Source organism: Pantherophis guttatus, chromosome 3 (assembly GCF_059756535.1).
Source record: "Pantherophis guttatus breed Tessera chromosome 3, ASM5975653v1, whole genome shotgun sequence".
Taxonomy (NCBI): domain Eukaryota; kingdom Metazoa; phylum Chordata; class Lepidosauria; order Squamata; family Colubridae; genus Pantherophis; species Pantherophis guttatus.
In genome coordinates, this window is record NC_142065.1 from 181,125,764 (window position 1) to 181,149,548 (window position 23,785).

General features: G+C 36.7%; 1 protein-coding gene across 1 annotated transcript in view; it reads left to right on the forward strand.

Annotated features, from left to right (window-relative positions):
• The window catches only part of HNF4G (hepatocyte nuclear factor 4 gamma), a 72,113-nt gene extending 66,462 nt beyond the window's left edge, over window positions 1-5,651 (forward strand). The window contains exons 9-10 of the mRNA XM_034429993.3: window positions 1,438-1,557; window positions 3,146-5,651. Coding sequence (XP_034285884.1) covers window positions 1,438-1,557; window positions 3,146-3,264 — 239 coding nt within the window. The 3' untranslated portion in view covers window positions 3,265-5,651. The remainder of the gene's footprint in view (window positions 1-1,437; window positions 1,558-3,145) is intronic.
• Window positions 5,652-23,785: the final 18,134 nt, after the last annotated feature.

Below are 23,785 nucleotides of genomic sequence, written 5' to 3' on the forward strand. Positions count from 1 at the left end.
GCTCCCGGTTCGGACCGGCTCGGGCGAGTAGGTAGCGATGGCGGTGGGCAGTTAGGAGAACCGGTAGCAAAAATCCCTGCCCCCGCCCCCCATGCCCAGCTGAGCCCCGCAATCATCAGAGCCTTTTTTTCCTTTTAAATGGCTCTGACCAGCCAAGCTCTGACATCCCAGCTGAGTTGCCTGCTAATCAGGCAACTCACCTTGGATCGCCAGAGCCATGTAAAAGAAAAAAAGTTTCTTTTTTTCTCCCCTCCCCTCTCCCAGCCTCCAGCTTGCTTACCTTAACTGCTGATCGCATGACGATCGCAATCCATGCATCAGCAAGCAACTGAATCTCCCTGCCTGCAATCAAGCTAATCAGTGAGCAGCTCTTTCTGCCTGCCTGCCTTCCTGCCTAGACTTGTGGATTTCACCTCCCAGCAAAGCTGGCTGAGGAATTCTGGGAGTTGAAGTCCACAAGTCTTAAAGTTGTCAAGGTTGGAGACCCCTGTTCTATTGGGTAAGTTTTTTTCCCCTTTGGGAAAAAAAGCTCCTTTGGGAGCTTTAAAAAAAATAGTTAACTGGGTTTTTTTTTAGTTGTTCTTTTTTTAGACCTAGCCATTTAAAGTTTAGGAAGTTTTAAATTTAGCTGCTTTTATATAAAAATAAAAATAAAATAAAATAAAATAATATTTGTGCAGCTTTCTGAGATTTAGTATGTTTCTGTAGTGTTTCACTCTAACTACACAAACACACAAAGTCTCACAAAGCTGTATGTGGAATTTTGTGTGTATAAAGTGTGAAAGTTGGTTTTTTGGGCTTTTTGTGGCTGTGTGAGGTTCCTGCTTGTTGCAGGGGCCATTTTGGGTCTAGCACAGCTGCTTTTACATTGTGGGTGAGCCAGTTGTGTTGTGTTGTGTTTTGTAGGTTAAAAAAGGGCAAAGAAGTGACATTGACTTGGCCACGCCCACCCAGTCACCTTACCACCAAGCCCCGCCCACTAATTAAGCCACGCCCACAGAACCGGTAGCAAAAAATTTTAGATTTCACCCCTGGAAAAAAGTACATCTTATACTCTGAAAAATATGGTATGCTCATGTTTATTATACTGAGAGAAATTATAAAAGAATTGGCCAAAGGTTTGAATCAGTGAATCATGAATAACATGATGGGTTCTAATCTTTGTTGTGTTTAAACAAGTTCATTATTATTACAGTACATAGACTTAAAATTCCTCAGAACTTCTAAGTTTATGAACTTCTTTTTCATGAACAACACTGATCACCTGTGCTTTCATGTTTAGCTAATTGTTAGATTGTAGCTAACATATACTGATTTTCATCTTTACCTTTGTCCCTGTAAATGAGATGCTAAATTTCTTTTTGATTAGAGAAACATACTTTGGATAGTCACAACCCATTCACTTGCATTGATACTTATATGATGCCAATGTTGCAGGTACATTTAATGATGCTACTAATCTCCAGTCAATTCATCCTCATCTAGCCCAGGATCCAGTTACTGGGCAAACTCTGCTTATAAGTTCAGTAACAGCTTCTGCTCATACAGAACAGATAGGTAAGTTGATTAACAGTGGGTCATTTGGTTATAAACGTATTTAGTTAATTAATTACTAAATAATGAATTACTGTTTAAATAATTGTTTAATTAATTAATTAATTACTCTTACTTTTGACAGTAATCTCAAGGAATTTTCTTTCCATAATTCCACACATACTCATGTCATATAGAAGAAAGAAATCTTTTTTCTTCAATGCCAGTTGGTCCAGAAATTATACAGAAACAGATCTCTATTTCTGTCAAAATGTCATTGAAATTGTTATCATCCCCAGACACCTTCCAAATTCATTATTTTGCTGTGAACAGATAATTTTTACTCATAATTGCTTTCAACAATAACAATATGGCAGCCTTTTAGTCTGCCAAATTGTGATTTAAATGATTGTATTTTTATTGTTTTGTTGTCCAAATTTAATGAGATTTGGTTTTTTTCCCCTAGTTTTATAAAAAAAATAATGTTGTCACATACAGTTTCAGGATTCATCAGGTGATCATTTTCATTTTAGTATTCTGTGGGATTTGAAATTCAAAATTTTGTTGCATTTTTATTATCAAATTGATATGGACATAATATATCAGACAGTAAGGCTATAAAAAGAAAATATGATTCACAATACTTGCTGATAGTTGATAATTAGATGAAAAACAATAATCAGCTGCAAAATATAACTGGAACTCTTAATGGAAAACAATAGAATTCACAATATATTTAGAAATTTTAAGATTACTGGACTTGGTATTACTAATTTTGCAAAATACAATCCTATTTGGAACAGTGTACATTTTACTGTGATACTTCTGTTACTCTTAGGTTCTTGACTAGGTCCCAAATCATTAGAGTCAATAGAATCAACAAAGAGCCTGACACTGATATTATTTGGGTCATATCATCAAGATCATCAAGATCATCATCATCATCATCATCATCATCATCATCATCATCATCATCATCATCAAATATCAACATAGTGTTTCAATAGATGCTGGGCAGTTATGATTACCTCATAACATAGTTAAGATATACTGGAGTGTTTCTTGACATTAGGGATAGATATTATTTTTAGGACGACTCTACATTTTTTCATGTCTAATCTGTTAAGGATTCTAGAAGATGAAGCATGATAGGACCTGAGTTAAAAATAAACAGATAAAAACTTTCTTTCTGCCCTTCCACATTGCCCATCTGTTCCTAAAATTTGCACTCTCTTACACACAGAAGAAATCTGAACAAATTTATTTTATAGGAATTTGCCTGCTTTTCATTTCTGTTTTAAGTTCGAGGGTCCTGTTGTGATTGTCATTTGCAAACCATCCAGATTGCAGGATAACTTTAGGTACCGTGATGGACCTTTGATTCTTTCAGTATTATTGCAGCTGATTTAGTGGAATTAGCCAACAGTCAGATTACTTAATTATTGGATCCTACTTCAGTGCTGTACCAAAATGTGTGAAAAATAACAAATAAAAGTTGTGGTTATTTATAATTCAGTTCAGCCAATGCTGGTTATTGCTCCCACACCCACTCCATACTACTAGCACAGCTTTGATATGATTATTGATAATTTCTTTTCAAATTCTTTTCCAGCAACTCCTGAAACTCCACTACCTTCACCTCCACAAGGTTCTGGCCAGGAATACAAGATATCTCCAAACCAAGTTACAGTTATTTCGCAGCACTCGCTTCCAAAACAAAAAACATTGTGATATTGATCAATGGTTCTTTTATATTACAAGCACTGCATTAACAATCTTGACATTGAAAAACTCAGGGTAGAGAACTTTGATCCAGATAGAATAAAAAGAGCTTTGCTTTTGTTTGTTTGGTTTTTTTTATAATTTTTGCTTAATGCTTGAATTGAGATATTTGTGGATGTTAATATTTGAAAGCTGTGCCTTCTTTGCAATGCCTTTGAATAATCACTGAAGAGCATTAATATGTTGTCCCTTTGTATCGTGTCATCTTAACTATTAAATATGTGTAGCAGAATGCAAATCTGATTTCAATAAAATTACTAGATAAAATATAGAGATAATGAAAAAGCAAAGCAAGCAGTTTTAACAATTAATCTAAACAGTTATTTCATTTTCTTGAATGCAGAATAGAGGTCGACTGCCAAAATGTTTCTACAAGGATTGGCATGATGACTCTATGTATCATTAATGAACCCCTTGAACATAATAATTCAGGGGTGAGGTGCTACTACAGAAAAGGTTGTGACTGCTGGTACTTGTTAACCAATGGATCCACGGAGCACTCATTCCTAATTAGCGGATGGGTGGAAACTAATTAAGGAGAGAAGCAACTTAGAACTAAGGAGAAATTTCCTGACAGAACAAATAATCAGTGGAATAACTTGCCTCCAGAAGTTATAAATGCTCCAACACTGGAAGTTTTAAAGAAGAGATTGAGTAACCATTTGTCTGAAATGATGTAGGGTTTCCTGCCTAAGATGGGGGTTGGACTAGAAGACATCCAATGTCCCTTCCAACTCTGTTATTCTGTTCTATGCTAATCTAAGTACATGTGCAGAGGCTTTTAGCTGTTGGGAAACAAACCTTTATAACTGTTTGCCTTGTGTTTTTCTGGGAAGCTTAAAGCTTAAATATTGAATTTCCCTGGTAGTCTTATTCTACAAGCTAACTTGAACTCATCAAATTTGATTTCCAAGCCCAGCCAACACCTATCAGGGATTGATTGTTTTAAATGCCTTCTGATCCTAATGGCTAATATACATCTTCCTCAATTTTAGGTCCTCTACCAGAGGCTTGAAAGTATGAGGGTTCTGCACAATATCTTAGCTGTTTCTAACACTGCACTCTTCTGCACAGAGAACTCTGTTGTTGTTCCTTGGATCTGTTGGAACCATTGTCCCATCTTAAAAATCATAGCCCTGAGTGCTCCTACCACCATCAGGACTACTTTGGATTTTACTTTTCACATCCTCTCACTCCTTTGGGTCCTGGCACTTCTCCATCTTCTCGTACTCCTTCTTGATGCTAGTGTCACTTGGCACTGTTACATCCATCACCACTGCTGTTTTCCGGTCCTTGTTTACTACCACAATGTCTAGCTGACTGGCGGGTACCTACCCATCTGTCTGGATCTGGAAATACCATAGGGTCTTAGCTTTCTTACTGTCCACAATCTTCTGTGGAATCTCCCATCTGGACTTAGGAAAGTCTAGTCCATACACTACGCAGAAGCTCCAGTACATAATGTCACCTACGTGGTTGTGCTGCTCAGTATATGCTTTTCCTGCCTGCCACTTATACCCTGCCAATATGTGTTGAACTGTTTCTGGGTTCTCTCTGTACAGTCTGCACCTTGAGTCCTATCTAGTGTGGTAGACATGGCTTGTAGGGATCTGGTGCTTAGTGATTGCTCTCATGCTTCTAAGATCACCGCCTCAGTGCTGTACTTTAGTCCAGCCCTTTCCAGCCACTGGTAGGATTTTCTGGTGACTGCCACCTCAGATACTTGTTGATGGTACATCCCATGCAGAGTCTTGATTTGCCATGGGGCTTCCTCTACTTGATCTTTCTTCCATGTCTGCTGCTACCCCAGGCATTCTTTTAGCAGCTCATCTTTGGGTGCTATCTTACTGATGTACTCATGGATGTTCCGGGTTTTATCCAGGACAGTGGCTTTGATTGTTTTTTACACGCACACACGCACGCACATGCACACACACACACTTTTACATGATGTGAGATCCTGGTCAATGACCACTATAAAGACATCTGAAATTCAGTGATTTTTTTAGGATGCCAAAACGTTTTTCACAATTCAGAAATGAAAAACTTGTTCTTTTAGAACTCTTTTGTATTATTACCTATTTTACACAAACCTTTTAAAAAAGAGTATATTGTAATTTATTGAAAAATGATTTATTTTCTAAATGTAGAATTATTTTTGTATGCCTAATTGTATAAAATCACCATGACTAGCTTTGTTTCAAATAGTATTGTGTTAAGTTGTTTGAACGATGATGTAATGTATGAATATAGGCTTGAGTAGCCATGAAATGGTTACCGCAAATGTTTTTAGACTGACTGTTTTTCATCAATGCTCAATAAACATATATTGAAAACATATGAATGTGAAATGGGCCTTGAAGTAACTTTTTCTCCTTTGCATAATGTAAACAGTGATTATTTTTCAGTTGGCTGTCATAGCTGTAAGCAAAAAAATGTTAAAACTTATTGAAATCAGATGAAAAACCATGTAATGGTTCTAAAGAAATCAGATGAGCTTTAATTAGACTAGATTCTTTCCTATGCTCTACTCTGTTCACTATACCCCCATCTCTGACATTTCTAAGAAGTGGTCTTTGAGAAGAGTTATTTTCAGATCAGAAAAGAATTTGTGATTGACAAGGTAATCTAAATGAGCTGAAATTAGGAAGGAGATTTCATGGAATATTTAGTGCTAACTACAAAGTCCTATTCACTCAATGCAGCACAGGTAGAAAGTAGAGGGACTTTTTATTCTTTTCAATACAATGTGAATGTGAGGAAGAGATTAAGTAAGGGAATTCAGGATTTTGTTCATAAGTATGATAATTATAAAACTGAACAGAACAGGACTGTATTTTATGTAGGGAGAGATGCTGTCCAAAAGAAGTTTGAAAATTTATCTTGTTTATCTGTGGAGTGTAGAAAAAAGATTCCAGGGGAAAAAAATCCCTCCCTTTCAGAGAGGCATTGATCTGGGATGTTGGTGACTTCTCTTTTCTAAGCAAACCGTCCATTGTACATCTAAAGCTTTATAGTTTAATTACCATATTTTCTGGAGTATAAAATGCATCTCCCCCCCCTAAAAGGGGTTAAAATTTAAGTGCATCTTATACACTGAATGTAGCCCTGCCCACTCACTGGCCCCCACCCTTTGGCCTCTGCCTCCCAGCAGTTTACCTCCTTGCAGCAAGCAGCAAGAAGAAACAGCTCGTTTCAGCTTCAGCACAGCCTAATTAGCACAAGTTGATTGGATTGGCCTGACTCTTAGCTGTTTTGCTCTCAGCTGTTTTGCGGGCCTCTGCTGCTTGCTGCAAGCAGGTAAATTGCTGGGAGCAGATTTTTTTTTTCTTGTGCTAATCAAGCTATGTTGAAAATGAAAATGAAAGTAAAGCAGCTATTTGCTGTTTGTTGCAACAAGGTAAAATTACTAGGAGACAGAGGCAGATTTCTTTTTCTTGTTTTCCTCACCAAAAAAGGTAGGTGCGCCTTACAGTCCGGAGCGTTTTATACTCTGAAAAATACGATAGTCACATTTTCTGTGACTGAATTAGTACATCTGAGTTACACAACCCATGTATCTTCTGTTCCCAAGCACAGAGCAATGTAATACAGAGAGAAACATAGACACAGTTGATGATGCAACACATCACATAGAAGAAAATATGATCACTTCACTTAGAAGCTACACACTGCTTTTCCTATTAGAACACTGGAAAGGCAAGAGTGATATTAGTGCTTCACTGCTCTAAAGACATCACTCTGAGTGATGGTTTTCATTCTCCAAGAGAAAATTGATGTCAACTGAGAAATATCAATTAAGGTGACTTGTTCTGTAATGGTATCATGAGTGAACAGGATAGGACCTGGCAAACACTTTCCCCAATTCCTTAGGGTTTTATTTATTTATGTATAAAATTTATTTGCTGCCCATCGCACGTTCACTAAAAGGTTTCTAATTGTATGGAGGGGGTAGAATCTAATTTTGATCGTAAATACCTGGGAAGAACTTAATTGGGCTAATGCACTATTATATTTTAGCAGAAAAGTAATGATATCACATGATGATCTTTTAATACTTCAATGTAACTGCTGCTACTGGTGTATCTTGTGAGTTGGATCTTTGATATATTTTGGTTTTGCTATTAGTTTTGTGAACCATTTTTAGTTGGAAGACTGCAGAAAATATAAACCTGAGGATTTCTTAGAGGGCTTTAGAGAATTGTAGTAAGGAAAGTGAAAGAACATCCTAACAACTACTGTATGCTCTTTTTTTTTATTTTGAATATTTTAAATATTATAAATTATTCTAAGTCAATCTTTCCTGGTGCCCTCCAGGTACACAAGATTCAACTCCATCTTCAGTTTAATATGCTGGTTAACACTGTGGGAATTCTAGTACAACATGGTTTAAGTACATAACATTGAGAGAAAACTGATTCAAGTTATAAATTAGGTAATGTTCCTTTCCTATAAACTTTATTTCAGACACTGATACCAACAGTATTTTTTATTATGAAAAGTATATATCAAAATGAGAAGGGGTCTTTTAGCTTAATTAGTCACATTATTTGTGGATATCTACCTATATTATACTTGTACCTGAATAGAAACAAGATAAGAAGGAATATTAAAATGGTTACTACAAAGAACTCTAGATAATTGTGGAAGGAAGGAAGGAAGGAAGGAAGGAAGGAAGGAAGGAAGGAAGGAAGGAAGGAAGGCATCACACTGGATTACCAGTATGATTCTTAAATTCAGCAATGTACATTGTAGTTTCAGCTTCAATTTTTAAGTTTGAAGAATAAATTTGCATATTCCAGAAAGAAAGAAACAGATTCAAAATCTCTGGGAACTTAAAAATAACACTGATGTCAAGTAAGTACATACATAAATATAGCAGCTGAAAATTATTCCTGTATAAAAAGTGATATAGATTGAAAAGTTAGACCAGGCTAAAATAGATTCAGTACATATAGATTTCTATCAGAGTTGGAGTCAAGTCTTATTTCTCCATTTAATAATTTCCCTGGCTTTTTATGAAATACCGGTACTTTGTGTTTCATTTTTTATTTCTGATAAATGTGTAGAAAAGAAGATTCCTATGGCAATTTAGGGTAGAAACCAAATGTGGCTGACTGGTATTCATATAACATAGGAGTTCGATCCTTTTTGTACCATCACATGCAGAGATGGGTTTCAGGAGGTTCTGACCAGTTCCGGAGAACTGGTAGCAGAAATTTTGAGTAGTTCGGAGAAACGGTAGTAAAAATTCTGACTGGCCCCACCCCCACCTATTCTCTGCCTCCCAAGTCCCAGCTGATCGGAAAGAAATGGGGATTTTGCAGGATCCTTCCTCTGGATTGGGGACAGAATGGAGATTTTACAGTATCCTTCCCCTGCCACGCCCACCAAGCCACGCCCACCAAGCCACACCCACAGAACTGGTAGTAAAAGTTTTTGAATCCTACCACTGATCACATGCCCAAATTTCAATTCTTAAACAGCATCAGACCAGTGGGAATTAGAAATCAAAATACGCTGTAATGTTATACCAAGAACTCTTGTTTAAACTATAGAACTCCAATCACATATGTGTGTTTATACATTACTGCAAATATTCAATAAAGTAGCTTTGGACCTAGAAACATGACAGTGTTTACATAAATAATGGTTTACGTGAGCAAGGTATTGACTGGGTGGCTGTGGGTACAATTGTGAATTTTTTCACCTCCTTCCCTGAGGATACACTAGGGCAGTAACAAATGCACAACAAACGTGTAGCCACACAACTGCTGAAATGAAAGTGTGGTGAAAAGAGACCCAGTATACTAACAATTTTGGGCTAAATCTCGAGCTAAGAAAGAAAGAGAAACAACTCCAAAATGTTAATGACAAGAAGGTAGATATTTCAGGATCAAATTTCAAGATTATCTGGGAAAAAATACGCTTAGCCCTTTAACTTTGCATTCTGAGAAAAAAGTTCAAATGGTTTCCAGAAACCCTGCATTAATGAATTCACTAATAAATGTGTGGAGTTTTGGCTTATGAAGCTTCCAAACTTCAGCATATTAACCTTTTACAGTCTTGACAATACCCTTAGTGTGATTTACTGTGAGTTATTTTTTTTCTAAATTGCACTGGTAAGGATTTGACACCCAGGAACAAACTTTGGGATTAATATATATAAAGTACTAGCTGAATACCAGTGCTCCGCTACAAAACTATGTGATCGGGCTTGATAAATCGACACCTACAGCTTGAAAATTAATGAGTAGTTATGATCGGCCTCACCTCTCCCCTTCTCTCCCTCAGCCTTGCCCCACAGAAGCCTATCCTATCCTATCCCCTTCTCTCCCCAGCCTTGCCCCACAGAAGCTTCCCCTCCCCTATCCTCTTCTCTCCCTCAGCCTTACCCCACAGAAGCCTATCCTATCCTATCCTCCTTCTCTCCCTCAGGCTTGCCCCACAGAAGGCTCCCCTATCCTATCCCCTGCTTGCTGCTGTGAAAGTAAAACTGAGACTGAAACTCCTCTCCTCTGCTTGTGTTTTGCATTTGGAACAGAGTTCTTTTCAGGTGGGGAGCGGGAGTAGACCTCTTAGCATCAGAGCCTGTTAATTATAATATAGGAAATACTAATGCTCTGATAGTCATTTTGAAAAATCCTTTCTTAGTGAGCACCTAGAAGCCAAGAGGAACATACATGGCAAATTTCAAGTTTGTAGGCTTTATGGTTCTGGAGATTTTGTGATGATGCATGAGTGGTATTTCACTTTTATATATATATAGATAAGATATTTGAATGTTGTCTTTTTTTAATTTCTCCATTAAATTACTTACTTGTTTGGGAGTGTAGAATGTGAAGAGAGTATAATTGTAATATATTGATAGTGACTGTATTCTGGTCCCATACATATTATTTTGTTTGATCATATTTTTGATCAATACATTTTACTAATACATTTTCATTTAATTAAATCCCTTCTTAGAAAAAGTATATACTAAAATGGCAAGCTAGATCTAACTACCTAAATGCACCCTTTAGTCCACTAATGATGATCATGCACTAATGCAGGGGTGTCAAACTCGATTTTATTGAGGGCCGTATCAGGGTTGTGTTTGACCTCAGGGAGCCAGGATAGGTGTGGCTGGGGTAGAAGTGGCTGGAGTGGCCATGGTCAGCATGACATCACTTGTGTCAGGGGCACCTGTGGTGGCCAAGTGCTAAGGAAGAACTTCCCTCAGACCCTTCTTCACTCTCATTATATTCTCCTTCCTTCCTTCCTTCCTTCCTTCCTTCCTTCCTTCCTTCCTTCCTTCCTTCCTTCCTTCCTTCCTCCTTCCCTCCCTCCCTCCCTCCCTCCCTCCTTCCTTTTCTTCTTTTTCCTTTTCTCTTCCTTCTCCTTTCTTCCTCCTTCCCCTCCTTCCTTATTTTTCCTTCCTTGTCTCTTCCCATCTTTGCTTCTTTTTCTTTGTCTTTCCTCTTTCCCTTTCTCCTTTCCCCTTTCCTGTCCCTTCTTGCATGCTCAAATGCGAAAGGGGAAACATTTCTCCTTTTGTTTTGTTTTTAGTTTGTTTTGCTAGCCCTCTGCTAGCCCTCTGCTGTTCCGGTTTTTCTGGCATAGGGCTGCAGGAGGCCATCACAGCCAAAAATGAAGCTCCATTTTTGCTGGCAGAGGCACCACGGGCCAGTCCTTTGCTGTTTCTGGCCAATGGAATCTGGCGGCCCCGTTGGCCAGATCTAAGCATTCTGTGGGCTGGATCTGGTCTGTGAGTCTCGAGTTTGATACCCCTGTACCAGGGGTGAAATTCACTTACCTTCCCACTGGTTCACCAATGTGCATGCACCATCATCTGCACATGAACAAGCCTTCTGCACATGCGCAGAAGCTTAAAATGTCACAAAAACCCGACATCATGATGTCTGCGTGGATGGGCGGAGCCTCCCACAGCCACTGCTACCAGTTTGCCCGAGCTGGATAGAACCAGCTGGATTTCACCCCTGCCCTGTATAATGCAATGCAGATAAGATTAATTTAGAAACATATGTAATGATGTCCCAGCAACTTCTCACAAGACTCAGAATAAATATTTGATTTGCTGTATGATTTGCTGTATGTAGTCTTAACCCAATAGGTTTCAATATTGAGAGCAAGCTTTGTCTATAGTATTAAATAGGCTTGAGAACACCGATAGTCTGCAGTAGCATCAGGAAGAAACAGATTTGAAGACGGGTGGTTGGTGGAATCAAATGAGAGCAGTGATTCTTTTTGAGTCATGAGATTCCTGGCCAACTTCTATGGCAGATCTCACAAAAAAGCCTAAAATCTATTTACAATTTAGTATGGTGCGTTGCACAGTTATACAGATGTTTAGACTGGATTTGACATTGTTATCCATCTATCGATCCATTCCCAAGGATCTGGATAGGCAGATGTGGACTTTCAATGGTGTTAAAATTATCATTTTGGGATGTAAACTGTTCCAGGTAAAGCTGCTTTTTGCAATTGACCAAGGGTGATTTTGTCAATACCAATGATGTTCAAGTGATGATCCAATTGCTCTGGGATTGCACCCAATTATCATTATTATCAAATTTATTTTCTGCCCATTCCGTGGTTCAATTTATCTCGTCTACCTGAAAAGGACAGATCTGGATATCTCTTCTTCCTGATAAATTAATGCAGCAGTTTTTATATTCTCCTTAATGATGGGCAAACTGACCCCATTAGTTGTCACGAGTTATAAATCTAACATTTTAAATTTGTATTAAAGTGCTCTGTGATATATCTCAGAGCAATTATGAATTTAAATTTAACTAATAATATAAGGTAGTCTGAGAGCTTTTGCACTATGTTCTTTTTTATTTTATCGCTTTAAAAGTAAAAGCCTTTCTGAGAAGCTAATAAGTGCTGCTCCCACTGCATACTTTCAAACTGTGCCTTGAATGAGCAGGAAGAAAAGAAGGATGGCCCATAAGGGAAGCCATTGTTTCTTCTCTGCTATACATCTCATGGACACAAAATTAACATATTCATCCGGTGTTATTTCTAGGGACAGTTCTCAATCTACATTATCAGTGTGGTTTCTCCAGGGCTAAATTTTCTGGCCTCCCGTGCATTGGTAAAGATTTTTACTTCAAGAAAGATATTATTTAAAAGCTTTTGGATCACCTTTTATTACTAAATGTTGTTTAAAATGATATTCCCCCCCACCCCCTGTACCCAAAGAGACTGCACAGGGCAAGCATAAAAAAAAATCAAACCAAAACAATTCAGTTTTAAAGTTTGGAAATTTCAGAGGATCATTATATATCGAAGTATGAGGAGCAGTCCACTCACAAATCAACAAATATTATATTTTATGCCATCGCTGATCTTTTTTTTTTGATAATTTTTTTTTATTTTTAAAACAAATAAAACAAATAAAAAGTCATCGCTGATCTTTATTGCTATAGAAAAAAGTCACTAGACATTTTTTTATCAATTGGGCATTATCAATTGGGTAAATACATGTTTGGATGATTTTGTTCAAAAACATCCCAGATGGCATTAAAAAGCAGAACGTAACTTCAGATCTGATATTAACGTACAATTATTCAGATGTATACTACTCAATCTTCTTTTTTCTATAGCCTAAAGAAAGAGGCTTAATTCAAAAAAAAAAAAATCCATTAAGCAGAATATTTTTGTATTCGAGTAAACATTTTTATTCTGAATGAGAATGTAATGTTGTATTTCAAAGGCTCTGATGCACTAGATTGGAGCAGCAGAGTTATCTTTAATGCTTTTGTGGATTTCTCAAGGGAATAACTCCATCATTAAAGATACATATCATATTTATCACCCTTATCCTCTACTATCATTTTTCCTCATTTTAATTCACTTTTTCATTCCATTCTATCGAATAGGTCTCTATTTTCAAAACAAGTCTTTTTGAAGCCTCTTTGGAGAATGTAAATGTGCAGTGTATTTAATACTGCTCTTATTAGTTATATCAGAAAATATCCCAATAAATCTATTGTTTGTTTGTTCTATAATGCCAGTATAGCTTATTTGAAATTCTTTTGTAGCTTGTTAACTAGCTACCCTAGTCATAGACTTACCCCATATTTTTGGTATATGTTAATCCATCACAAAATCTTGTAATCTGTTAAGAATTCCAATTTATGAATCCAGTGAGTTTAAGGGTGGTTCAGAATTTCCATTCTCCCTTGATACCTGTCTATCACCTCTACGCCAGTTTAAGATCTTAACACTATTAGCCTGTGTTTCCTTTTCCTTTTCAAACAGTTAGCCAAATGCAAAACCTATGTTCTTTGTTCATTTTTTTTTAGCTTTGCAGGCAGATACCCAAATGAAAAAGTTGCATTGTGGATATGCATTAGGGGAAAAAAATCAAGTCAAGAGAACATTATCAGAAGTGTAATTTGCTATTTGTTGTTCAAACATGACATACAGTACATATTGTACATAGTCATCATGTTCTTCCATTTCATAGTTGGCAACATTATACAGAGTGCAGAAAAGAATGAAAATTAGTAAACCAAAGAGAAAAACAAAACAAAAGAACTAAAGAAAGCAAAGGAGATATAATTAAAACCACTAACACAATTCACTAAACCTTTTCATACTTTTCTATCTTTGAAAACTATCTTTACTTCCATCACAACAATACACTGCTCTGTACATTGCCTTTTGTTCTTTAAACTTCTCATCAACTCCATCCAACCAAAATTTTATTGATCTTCCAGTTGTCTTGACCCCATTTATTCTTTCTTTTAAAATTTGTTGTTCAATTTCACTGTATTCATTCTGTCTATGTGACCAAATCATCTGCATCACGGTCACTCACTTTTTAGTTCCATCCACATTCAAACAGTATTTTCGCTCTTTTTGGTTTGAGGAAACACACTTAGATATTCCACTCTCAATGTATTCAATGTCTACATTCCTCAGGCACACCCAGATATTCTATAAAACAAAATTGACAGAAGCATTACTTTATATATAGCCATTTTTACTTGACATTCATTCCTATTCTATCAATTGATCGATATACCCAGCTCTCACAAATTGGCTTGAAATGTTCCTCATAACATAACGTATGTTACCTGCAATCTTTCTCAAATATTTGCACATTTAAAAGTTCCCCATTTTTCTATTTTTAGTAAACTTCCTAATATGGTACTAATTTATCTACTTAGTCTATTTAATTTTTCTAATTCTGTGTAACTTGCAGTCACTCATTCCATATTCACTGTCAGGTACAGCTACTTTCGTCTTTGATATATTAATTTTAAGATCCACATTCATTTCAGTTCTCAGAAAACATTGCATCATTTGCATGTGTCCTACATTAATGTCCTGAACCAATACAGCTGTAAAATCAACATAAGCATTCTTTACACATTTATCCACAAATACATTAAGACAAACATCGTAATCTTTGTCTTATTCCCTGCTCAATGTTGAACATTTTACTATTCTCATACATGTTTTATTTCTACCATATAAAACTCTTAACCAGCTTATGATCCAAGGTTATTCACATTTTATTATCTGCTATATTATGTTAGAGACATACAATAAACAGTCTTCCGTCAGTCATCAGAACAGATGTGGCCTTCACACACATTAAATAATTTTCATAGCTACACCATATGCAAGCCACTTCCATATTTTAAGATTTAAAATATTTAAGTTACACTATCTATGCCTGCAGCTTTAAAATTTTTCATGGCATTTATGACTTTCTTTTAACGATTTTTGAACATTAACATTCATAACATTATTTTCAATTTCATTCCTCATACAATATTACTCTTATTCCCATATAAATCTCATAAAAAGTTTTTTCCACCATTCCCTCAGTTTGGTTTCATCTCCCCAAATTTCATCACTTTCATTTTTAATTTTATTCAATTAGCTTGAGGCTCTTAGTTTCCTTCACCCATTTCAATAACTTTTTTTTTTAAAAAGAATTCCTTCAAATTTGTTCTGCCTTTTGCTTTCCACTTTTGATATTAATCATTCCTTGCTCTTTTGACTTTGACTGCTTGGAATGATATTTTTCTCAATATACATAATATGTCTCTTATTTTTGGCAGCTTTTATATAATTACTGTTGCATCCATGGCCCCTTTCACTTCATCATATTATCAAATATCCTTTTTCTTACTTTCTATTAACATTGCTACACATGCTTCTACCATACTTTGTAACAGTTTTTCACTTTGTTCTAATCATTTTCAACTTTTTGTTTCCTTTAATCCAATTTCAGTGTCTCTGTTAGCAATTAATCTATTTTTTAACATTATAATACAGGTAGTCCTTGATTTACAATGGTTCATTTAGTTCCATTCAAAGTTATATCAGCACTGAAAACAGTAACTTATGACCATCTCTCACACTTACGACCATTGCAGCAACCCAGTGGTCATGTGATCAAAATTCAGACAGTTGGCAACTTCTTTTTTCTGTAGCCTAAAGAAAGACTCAAATATATGATGGTTGCAGTGTTCCAGGGTCATATGATCACGCTTTGCGACCTTCTGACAAGCAAAGTTAACAGGGAAGCCAAGTTCACTTAACAATCATGTTACTAATTTCACAATTGCAGTCATTCACTTAATAATTATGGCCGGAAAAGTCATAAAATGGAGCAAAACTTGGTAAACAAATGCCTCACTTAGCAACAGAAATTTTGGGCTCAGTTGTGTCTTCACAATTGAAGTCTTCACAAAGACTACCTGTACGATACTTGTACTTTCTCTTCAATTCTTGTACTTACACTTTTGTTTCCTTTATTTTTTCTTTTCTTTTGTGTCCATTTTTTTCTTAAAGTTCAGATGTTGAGACTACCAAAAATTATATCTTCCATGTTCAAGCCAATGTATTATCTGCAACTTAAGAATGTAGAGGTATATGCAGTATTCATGCATACTCATAGACTATGTTGAAGTAAATACACTGTTTATATAACCATATTATTGTATTGTATAACATTTCAACTCAGGTCAACATACAGTTGCTTTATTGATTTGTCTTAGGGTTGTTTAGGTCATTTAGGGATTATTTTAATAATTATCAGTATAGAAATGGTTTTTTAACTTGATCTAAATGTCTCTTTCCTTCAACTCTAAATTTAACTCTATATTTTTTCTTTTTTGGTGTTGATATGATCTCACTATAATGATGGCTCCAGCAAGGGGAAAATTTCCTACATAGTGATATAGGCTTTTGTTTTGCCTTTTTGCTACACTTGATCGGTAAATCTATATCTCAAATAGGAGTAGCTTTTGCAGAGTGTAGAATGAGGAATAGTTGTCGTATGTTTGCCGAGTCAGACATGCTGGCAACAAGAACTCCAAATCTAGCTATGAATTCAGAATCTCAGTCATAAACTTCTTTCTGAACTCCATTCTCAAACTCATGATAGAAATATGGCTTCTTTTACAGCTTTTTATAATAGATTTCATAGTGCTAAGTAGCAAACAATAAGCACATTTGGACTGCATTCAAAAGCAAAACTGTTTCAATGAAAGTAGTTCATTAATTCCATGCTTTCCCATTTCCTTTTAGCTGAGCAAAGGCAGAAGAACATAAATCTGAGGAAGTAATTGCTATTCCACCTGGAATGTTATGCAACCTTTTTCATTAATGGAGTCTTTTCATGAAATAGTCAAAGAAACAAACAAAAGAAGAAAGAAAAAAAAAGAAAAGCGAAGAAGACAGAAAGCATTTTTTTTTTTGTTTTGCACATGGTATCTTGAAGTTTCATCATAGTAAAATTCTAAATGCTTCATGCAAACAAAAAATGCAGAATCAGGTCAGCTATACATGAATGTCAGTAGACTGGATGCAAAATGCACTGCAGGCAGAAAAAGATGACATTTATCAGTCATCCATACATCAGTAACTAAAACAATTTTAGGGTTGTCTAGACAGGCATCTATTATTTCTTAAATTTAAAAGCTTTAGTAAAAAGACAACAGCAAATGCACTATTTATATTTAGGATTTTTTTTTCTTTTTTCAGGAAAAACAAGACAGGCAATGGAAAAATAGCAGTTTTCAAACGGAAAACTATGGATTTGCAAAAATATTCTAGAAATATTTTTGACAGATGAGCTCTATTTATGTGAGCAAATGTAAGATAATTTATTGCTTTATCTCAACGGCAGTGGAAATCTATTAGACCAGTGCATATATTGTATAAGGTTTTTTTCTTTTTACTTTAATGGCTTTAAAATTATGGCACAATCCAGTTCTGAAATAAGACACATTGAATTCCAGAAGATTGTTAAAGACATGGTTAAATCTTTCCACAGAAATATAAAGGGATTAAGTTAGATTTTGTATATTATTTATTTATGATGTTTGTATCGTGACCTTCCCTTATACATTCTTGCAAATTTTATCTTTGCAATATTTCTACAAAGAAAGCTAGACTGTGATAGTTAATTTATAAACCTGAAGAAAGGTTTGAGTATTCCTAATTCAAGTTTAATATTCTGCATTTTAATATCTTAGCGAAGAAGCATAGTTTAACAAAATCATACTGGGGAATTATATTACGTATCAAAGACAATGTAATAGAACTGATAATCTTCCTTTTCTTATTCAAGTTGCATTGTCTTACTGTCAGCCTATCTTTCCTTCAGGTCATACAAAGTTGCCTGTAGGGTATGATTTAAAAAAAAGTTATAATGGGGGCTGTATGTCATACATTAAAAAACAGGCAGATCTTCAATTGCACCATTGTATTTCACATCTTGACTTGTAGACATCATCCCTGCAATGGAAATTATCTGCTACTATCTGAATATAGATACTCAAAATATTATTGAGTTGGGTTAGGTAAAATTAATGGGACATGTATGGAATCTATTCTCCAAGCTAATTCAAGGAAATAAGGCAAGTGATGATATGAATTAAATTGGTTGAAATGCCCAGGGAAGAACTGAGTAGCATTAGTCCAATAGATTGTGTAGAGTCTCCTATGTTTACTTTCTGGCCATTGCCCCCATGACATTTAGCAGTCAACTGCCAAATCTTGCCAATTTGTCATTGGTTTTAAGATCACATTTTGCAATGAAATTTTTAAAGAAGTGTAAATTCAGCTGCTGCTTCCCTGTAGTAACATAGGAAACCATTCACCCTGCAACAACAAAATTAATCCTATGCAATCTTCATGGGTCCAATGAGAATGAGTCTTGACAGAGCAAGAATTATGATTTGATACAGGTACATATGTGCAGATTAGGTAAATGTTACAAGTCTGAGCCTCCATCCCAATCCTTTACCCCTTGAATCCTCAAAGCTTAGTAGTTCTTTGCTCTTCATATTTCTTTCCCTTTTGACTTTAGGTTTGCCATCTATTCCTAATTTCAAGGCATCCTTTTGTGCTTTGTAGCATTCTATGTCAATGTTCTCAAGTATGCAAGATGAACACAAATCATATGATTTCCATATATGATATGTAACATATTAGCAAAAACTAATCATTTATATCAGGGCTGTCAAACTCGCATCCTGTGGGCTGGATGTGTCACGCACTGGCCATGCCCACGCCTGGTTTAGCAAAGGGGAAAGAAGTCATGATACGTCACCTGATGCTGCCGTGACAACATGAGTTTGGCATCCATGATTTATGTTGTTTGGTCTGGAAGCTAAGCTAACCAGTCCTAGTTATTTTTCCACTTTTGCCAATAAAGCTGATGGTTGCGTCCTTGTAGTCACCAGGAGTTGAATTTGACGCAGAGTTTGGTTTTTTCTTTTTGTCTTTTTCTGCTCTTTAAAATAGGTGTGCTTTTCCTACCTAGTCATAGAATACAGAGTGAAAAGCACTCATTTTGTAGGTTGATTTATACTAATGAAACTTAATTTCTAAATATTTCTAATATTTTCTGTTAGCCGAATAAATAAAAGATAAGTCTCAAGATAATAATGGTATACTCTAGGCCAAACATTTTTTAAAAATTAAAATGTAGTAAATCATCTCCTGAATCCCATCTCTTACACTGATAAAGGAAATGACCTGCCAACTGAGCACAACACTCTATATGATATATCCAGAAAATAAGTCATGGTAGAGAGAACTTCATGCTGTGTGATGGAGAGTGTCCTTCATATTCAGAGCATATGGACAGGCTATTCAAAACACAAAACGAAAACATTATGCTGTGTTATATATTATTGTTAGCTAATCTGAACGTTAATTCTGCTGGCAAATTGAATCATCTTGAATCATCGATCATCTTAATTCTTGCCTATGATTTAGTTTATACAAAATACCAAATTTTGATTTTAAACCATGCTTTGTTGGCTAATACACATAGCCAAGATCATGTAAAAAGTTAAGCCACAAGTGATAATATAACATAAAAAAACGATTCTTGAGATTCTAGAAAGAGTGCAGAGAAGAGCAACAAAGATGATTAGGGGACTGGATTATGACTATAAAACATATAAAGAACAGTTGCTGGAATTGGGTATGTCTAGTTTGATGAAAAGTAGGACTCGGGGTGACATGATAGCACTGTTCAAATATCTCAGGGGCTGCCACAAAGAAGAGGGAATTAAGCTATTCTCCAAAGCACCTAAGGGCAGGACAAGAAACAATGGGTGGAAACTAATCAAGGAGAAAGGAACCTAGAACTAAGGAGAAATTTCCTGACAGTTAAAACAATTAATCAGTGGAACAACTTGCCTCCAGAAGTTGTAAATGCTCCAACACTGGAAATTTTTAAGAAGAGATTGGATAACCATTTGTCTGAAATGATATAGGGCCATGATGGCGAACCTATGGCACGCGTGCCAGAGGTGGCACACAAAGCCCTCTCTGTGGGCACGTGTGCCATCGCTAACTGCTCTTCTAGGTTCTGGCACTACGGTGCACACTCCAGTTTCAGCACTTGGTGCTGAAAAGGTTAACCATCACTGGTATAGGGTTTCTGCGTAAACAGGGGATTGGACTCGAAGACCTCCAAGGTTCCTTCGATCTCTGTTATTCTATTCTATAAATGAACTGAGTATTACTCAGTTATAAAGTATTACTGAGTCCTACCAGATACAGGCAAAGGTTTGCATCATAGAGAAAAAGCTTGCTTTAACGGAAAGATCTGTGATACTTGCATGGCACTGGATGACCAGGAACACAAATGCATTATAGATTGAAGAAAATGCAAGGTTCTGCTTTTGTCAGAGAATAATGTTCCTTGTCTCTCTATCTTTCTCCCAGCTATATTGAACCACCTGCTTGCATGTTTCTCCTATCTTTTATTCCAAGCAGAGGTATGGCCACACACCATACTTCTTGAGCAAGGAACTTTTGGGGATCGAATGGAGAAAAAATATGCACTGAGAGTGCTTTAAAAATGGGATGGATTGATATACAGAGATGATGCAATGAAGTCATATTTGGCAGTGCAATTTATCTTTGATCCTACTTCTTCAATAATGAACAATATAGAACCTATGATGTCAGGAAAGGAGCTGGGACCTCAATATTTATTCTGTGTGTGATAGGTAGTAGTTTTAAGGTGGAAGAGTTTCTAAAAATAACTATGCTGATAGTCTAATAATGGAGCTTTGGAAACATTATTAAAAACTCTCCCATACTACCACCTCCTACAATACTAGACAACACAGTATCAACAGTAGAGACCTTGAAATTTCTAGGTTCTACCATATCTCAAGACCTAAAATGGACAAAAATGTCATCAAAAAAGCACAACAAAGAATGTTCTTTCTGCACCAACTCATAAAGCTCAAACTTCCCAAGGAGCTGCTGATACAGTTCTACTGAAGAATTATTGAGTCTGTCATCTGCACTTCTATAATTGTTTGGTTTAGTTCTGCAACCCAACAAGACAGACTCAGACTTCAGAGGATAATTAGAACTGCAGAAAAAACAATTACTACCAACCTGCTTTCCATTGAGAACCTGTATACTGCACAAGTCAAAAAGAGAGCTGTGAAAATATTTACAGACCCCTCACATCCTGAACATGAACTGTTTCAACTCTTACCCTCAAAATGATGCTATAGAGCACTGCACACCAGAACAACTAGACACAAGAACAGTTTTTTCCCAAATGCCATCACTCTGCTAAACAAATAATTCCCTCAACATTGTCAAACTAGTTACTAAGTCTGCATTACTATTAATCTCATCATTCCTATCACCCAGCTCCCACTTATGACTGTATGACTATAACCTTGTTGCTGGTATCCTTACAATTTATATTGACTGTTTCCTAATATGATTTGATTGCTTATTTGTTCCCTATGACTATCATTAAGTGTTGTACCTTATGATTCTTGACGAATGTATCTTTTCTTTTATGTATATCGAGAGCGTATGCATCAAGACAAATTCCTTGTGTGTCCAATCACACTTGGCCAATAAAGAATTCTAATCTATTCTATTCTAAAAAAATTAAGTGGAAAGTTGTTGTATATCTTTGATTGAAGATGGGTACACTCCTTCTATCTGAGTTGGTGGTCCTCTTCCACCAAGCGTGCAGCTTCGGGAGGAATGCACATAGAGCGGTGAGGAAGGAAGGGGCCATCCACCTAGCCAGCCAAATCAGCTGAATCAACCTGGTGATCAATGGGGTGACAGATGTCACAGCCAGATCACTCTCACATCCTGGAGAGTTGTCTTTTACTTATCAAAGAGTACAGGCAATCTAGTAGGATCTGCTATGGGTAGAAGGCGGTTGCTATGGGGCTTGAGAGTCCTGGAATCTCATACTCCATAGTGGGGTTCCAGGGAGAAAAAAATGGTGGAAGTGACTTTGGGAAGTAACCTAATTTCTTTAATGTGGGTTTCCCTATTGCCGTGATGGCGAACCTATGGCACATGTGCCATCTGTGGCACACGGAGCCATATTTGTGGGCATGTGAGTGTTGCCCTAGCTCAGCTCCAGCATGCATGTGCACACCAGCCAGTTAATTTTTGAGCCTTCCGGAAGTCAGGAAAGGGGCCATTTCTGGCCTCCAGAGGGCCTCCGGGTGGGGGGGGGGCATTTTTGCCCTCTACAGGCTCCAAGAAAGCCTCTGGAGCCTGAGGAGGGTGAAAAACATGCTTACCGGGCCCACCAGTAACCTTTTTGCTGTCGCGTGCCAAAAATGGGGGAAGCACGGGAGGGCACTGAATTATGGGTGAAGGTACATACACCCATGACCTCCCCTGCGATCCCCGCTTTTGGCACACGAAGGCAAAAAGGTTAGCCATCACTGCCCTATTGACTTTGCTTATAGCAAACTGACAGGGAAAGTCGCAAATGGTGATCACATGTCTGTGACTCAATGCAATGTTATCATCCTGAGCTGGACACTTGTGCACCCAAACCCCACCTGACCACATTGAGTCTGTAACAGCTGCAACCTCACAGATTTGTCCTAAATCCCACTCTTCATAATTTTGAACGGTTACTGAATGAGTAACTTGAGGACTTGTAATTTAAATTTTGATCACCTTCCTTATCTATAGTTAAATATGAAACTTTATTTTTACAAACGTAGAAATCTGTTGAGCTTAAATGGACTCCAGAGGATGGTAGAGGACAGGAAGGCCTGGAGGAACGTTGTCCATGAGGTCGTGATGGGTCGGACATGACTTCGCAACTAACAACAACAACAACCAAAGAAATCTGTAAATTATTCAAGCTGGTGAACATATTCAACATACCTTCTTCCTTCTAATTTCCCCACAATTTTTTTAAAAAATTGATTTATATGCCACCCTTCTCCGGAAACTCAGGGCGGCTTACAGTGCATTAAGCAATAAAAATCCTGTGAGGTGAGTTGGGCTGACAGAGCGGCTGGCCCACCCAGCTGGCATTCATGGCTAAGGTAGGAGTTGAACTCAGGGTCTCCCACTTTCTACCCTGGCTGCTTTAGCTGTACTAGAGTACAAAGGGGCTAACTTTTGATAACTGTGGCAGTTATCTTATCTTAAAGCCATAGTGAATAGGTCAAAAATATAAAGAAATCAAAGTAGGTTTTTCACCTGTCTCACCTGAATTTGGAAATGGAATTCATTTATGATTTTGTTTGTTTTCAGACTATGCTACGTTTATTGTAATGTGCATACTATTATGCACTGAACTGCACTGCACTGCACTACACTGCACACCAAAACAACTAGACACAAGAACAGTTTTTTCCCGAATGCCATCACACTGCTAAACAAATAATTCCCTCAACACTGTCAAACTAGTTACTAAGTCTGCATTACTATTAATCTTCTCATCATTTCTATCACCCATCTCCTCCCACTTATGACGGTATGACTGTAACCTTGTTGCTGGTATCCTTAAGACTTATATCGACTGTTTCCCTATCACTATCATTAAGTGTTATACCTTATGATTCTTGACGAATGTATCTTTTCTTTTATGTACACTGAGAGCGTATGCACCAAGACAAATTCCTTGTGTGTCCAATCACACTTGGCCAATAAAAAATTCTATTCTATT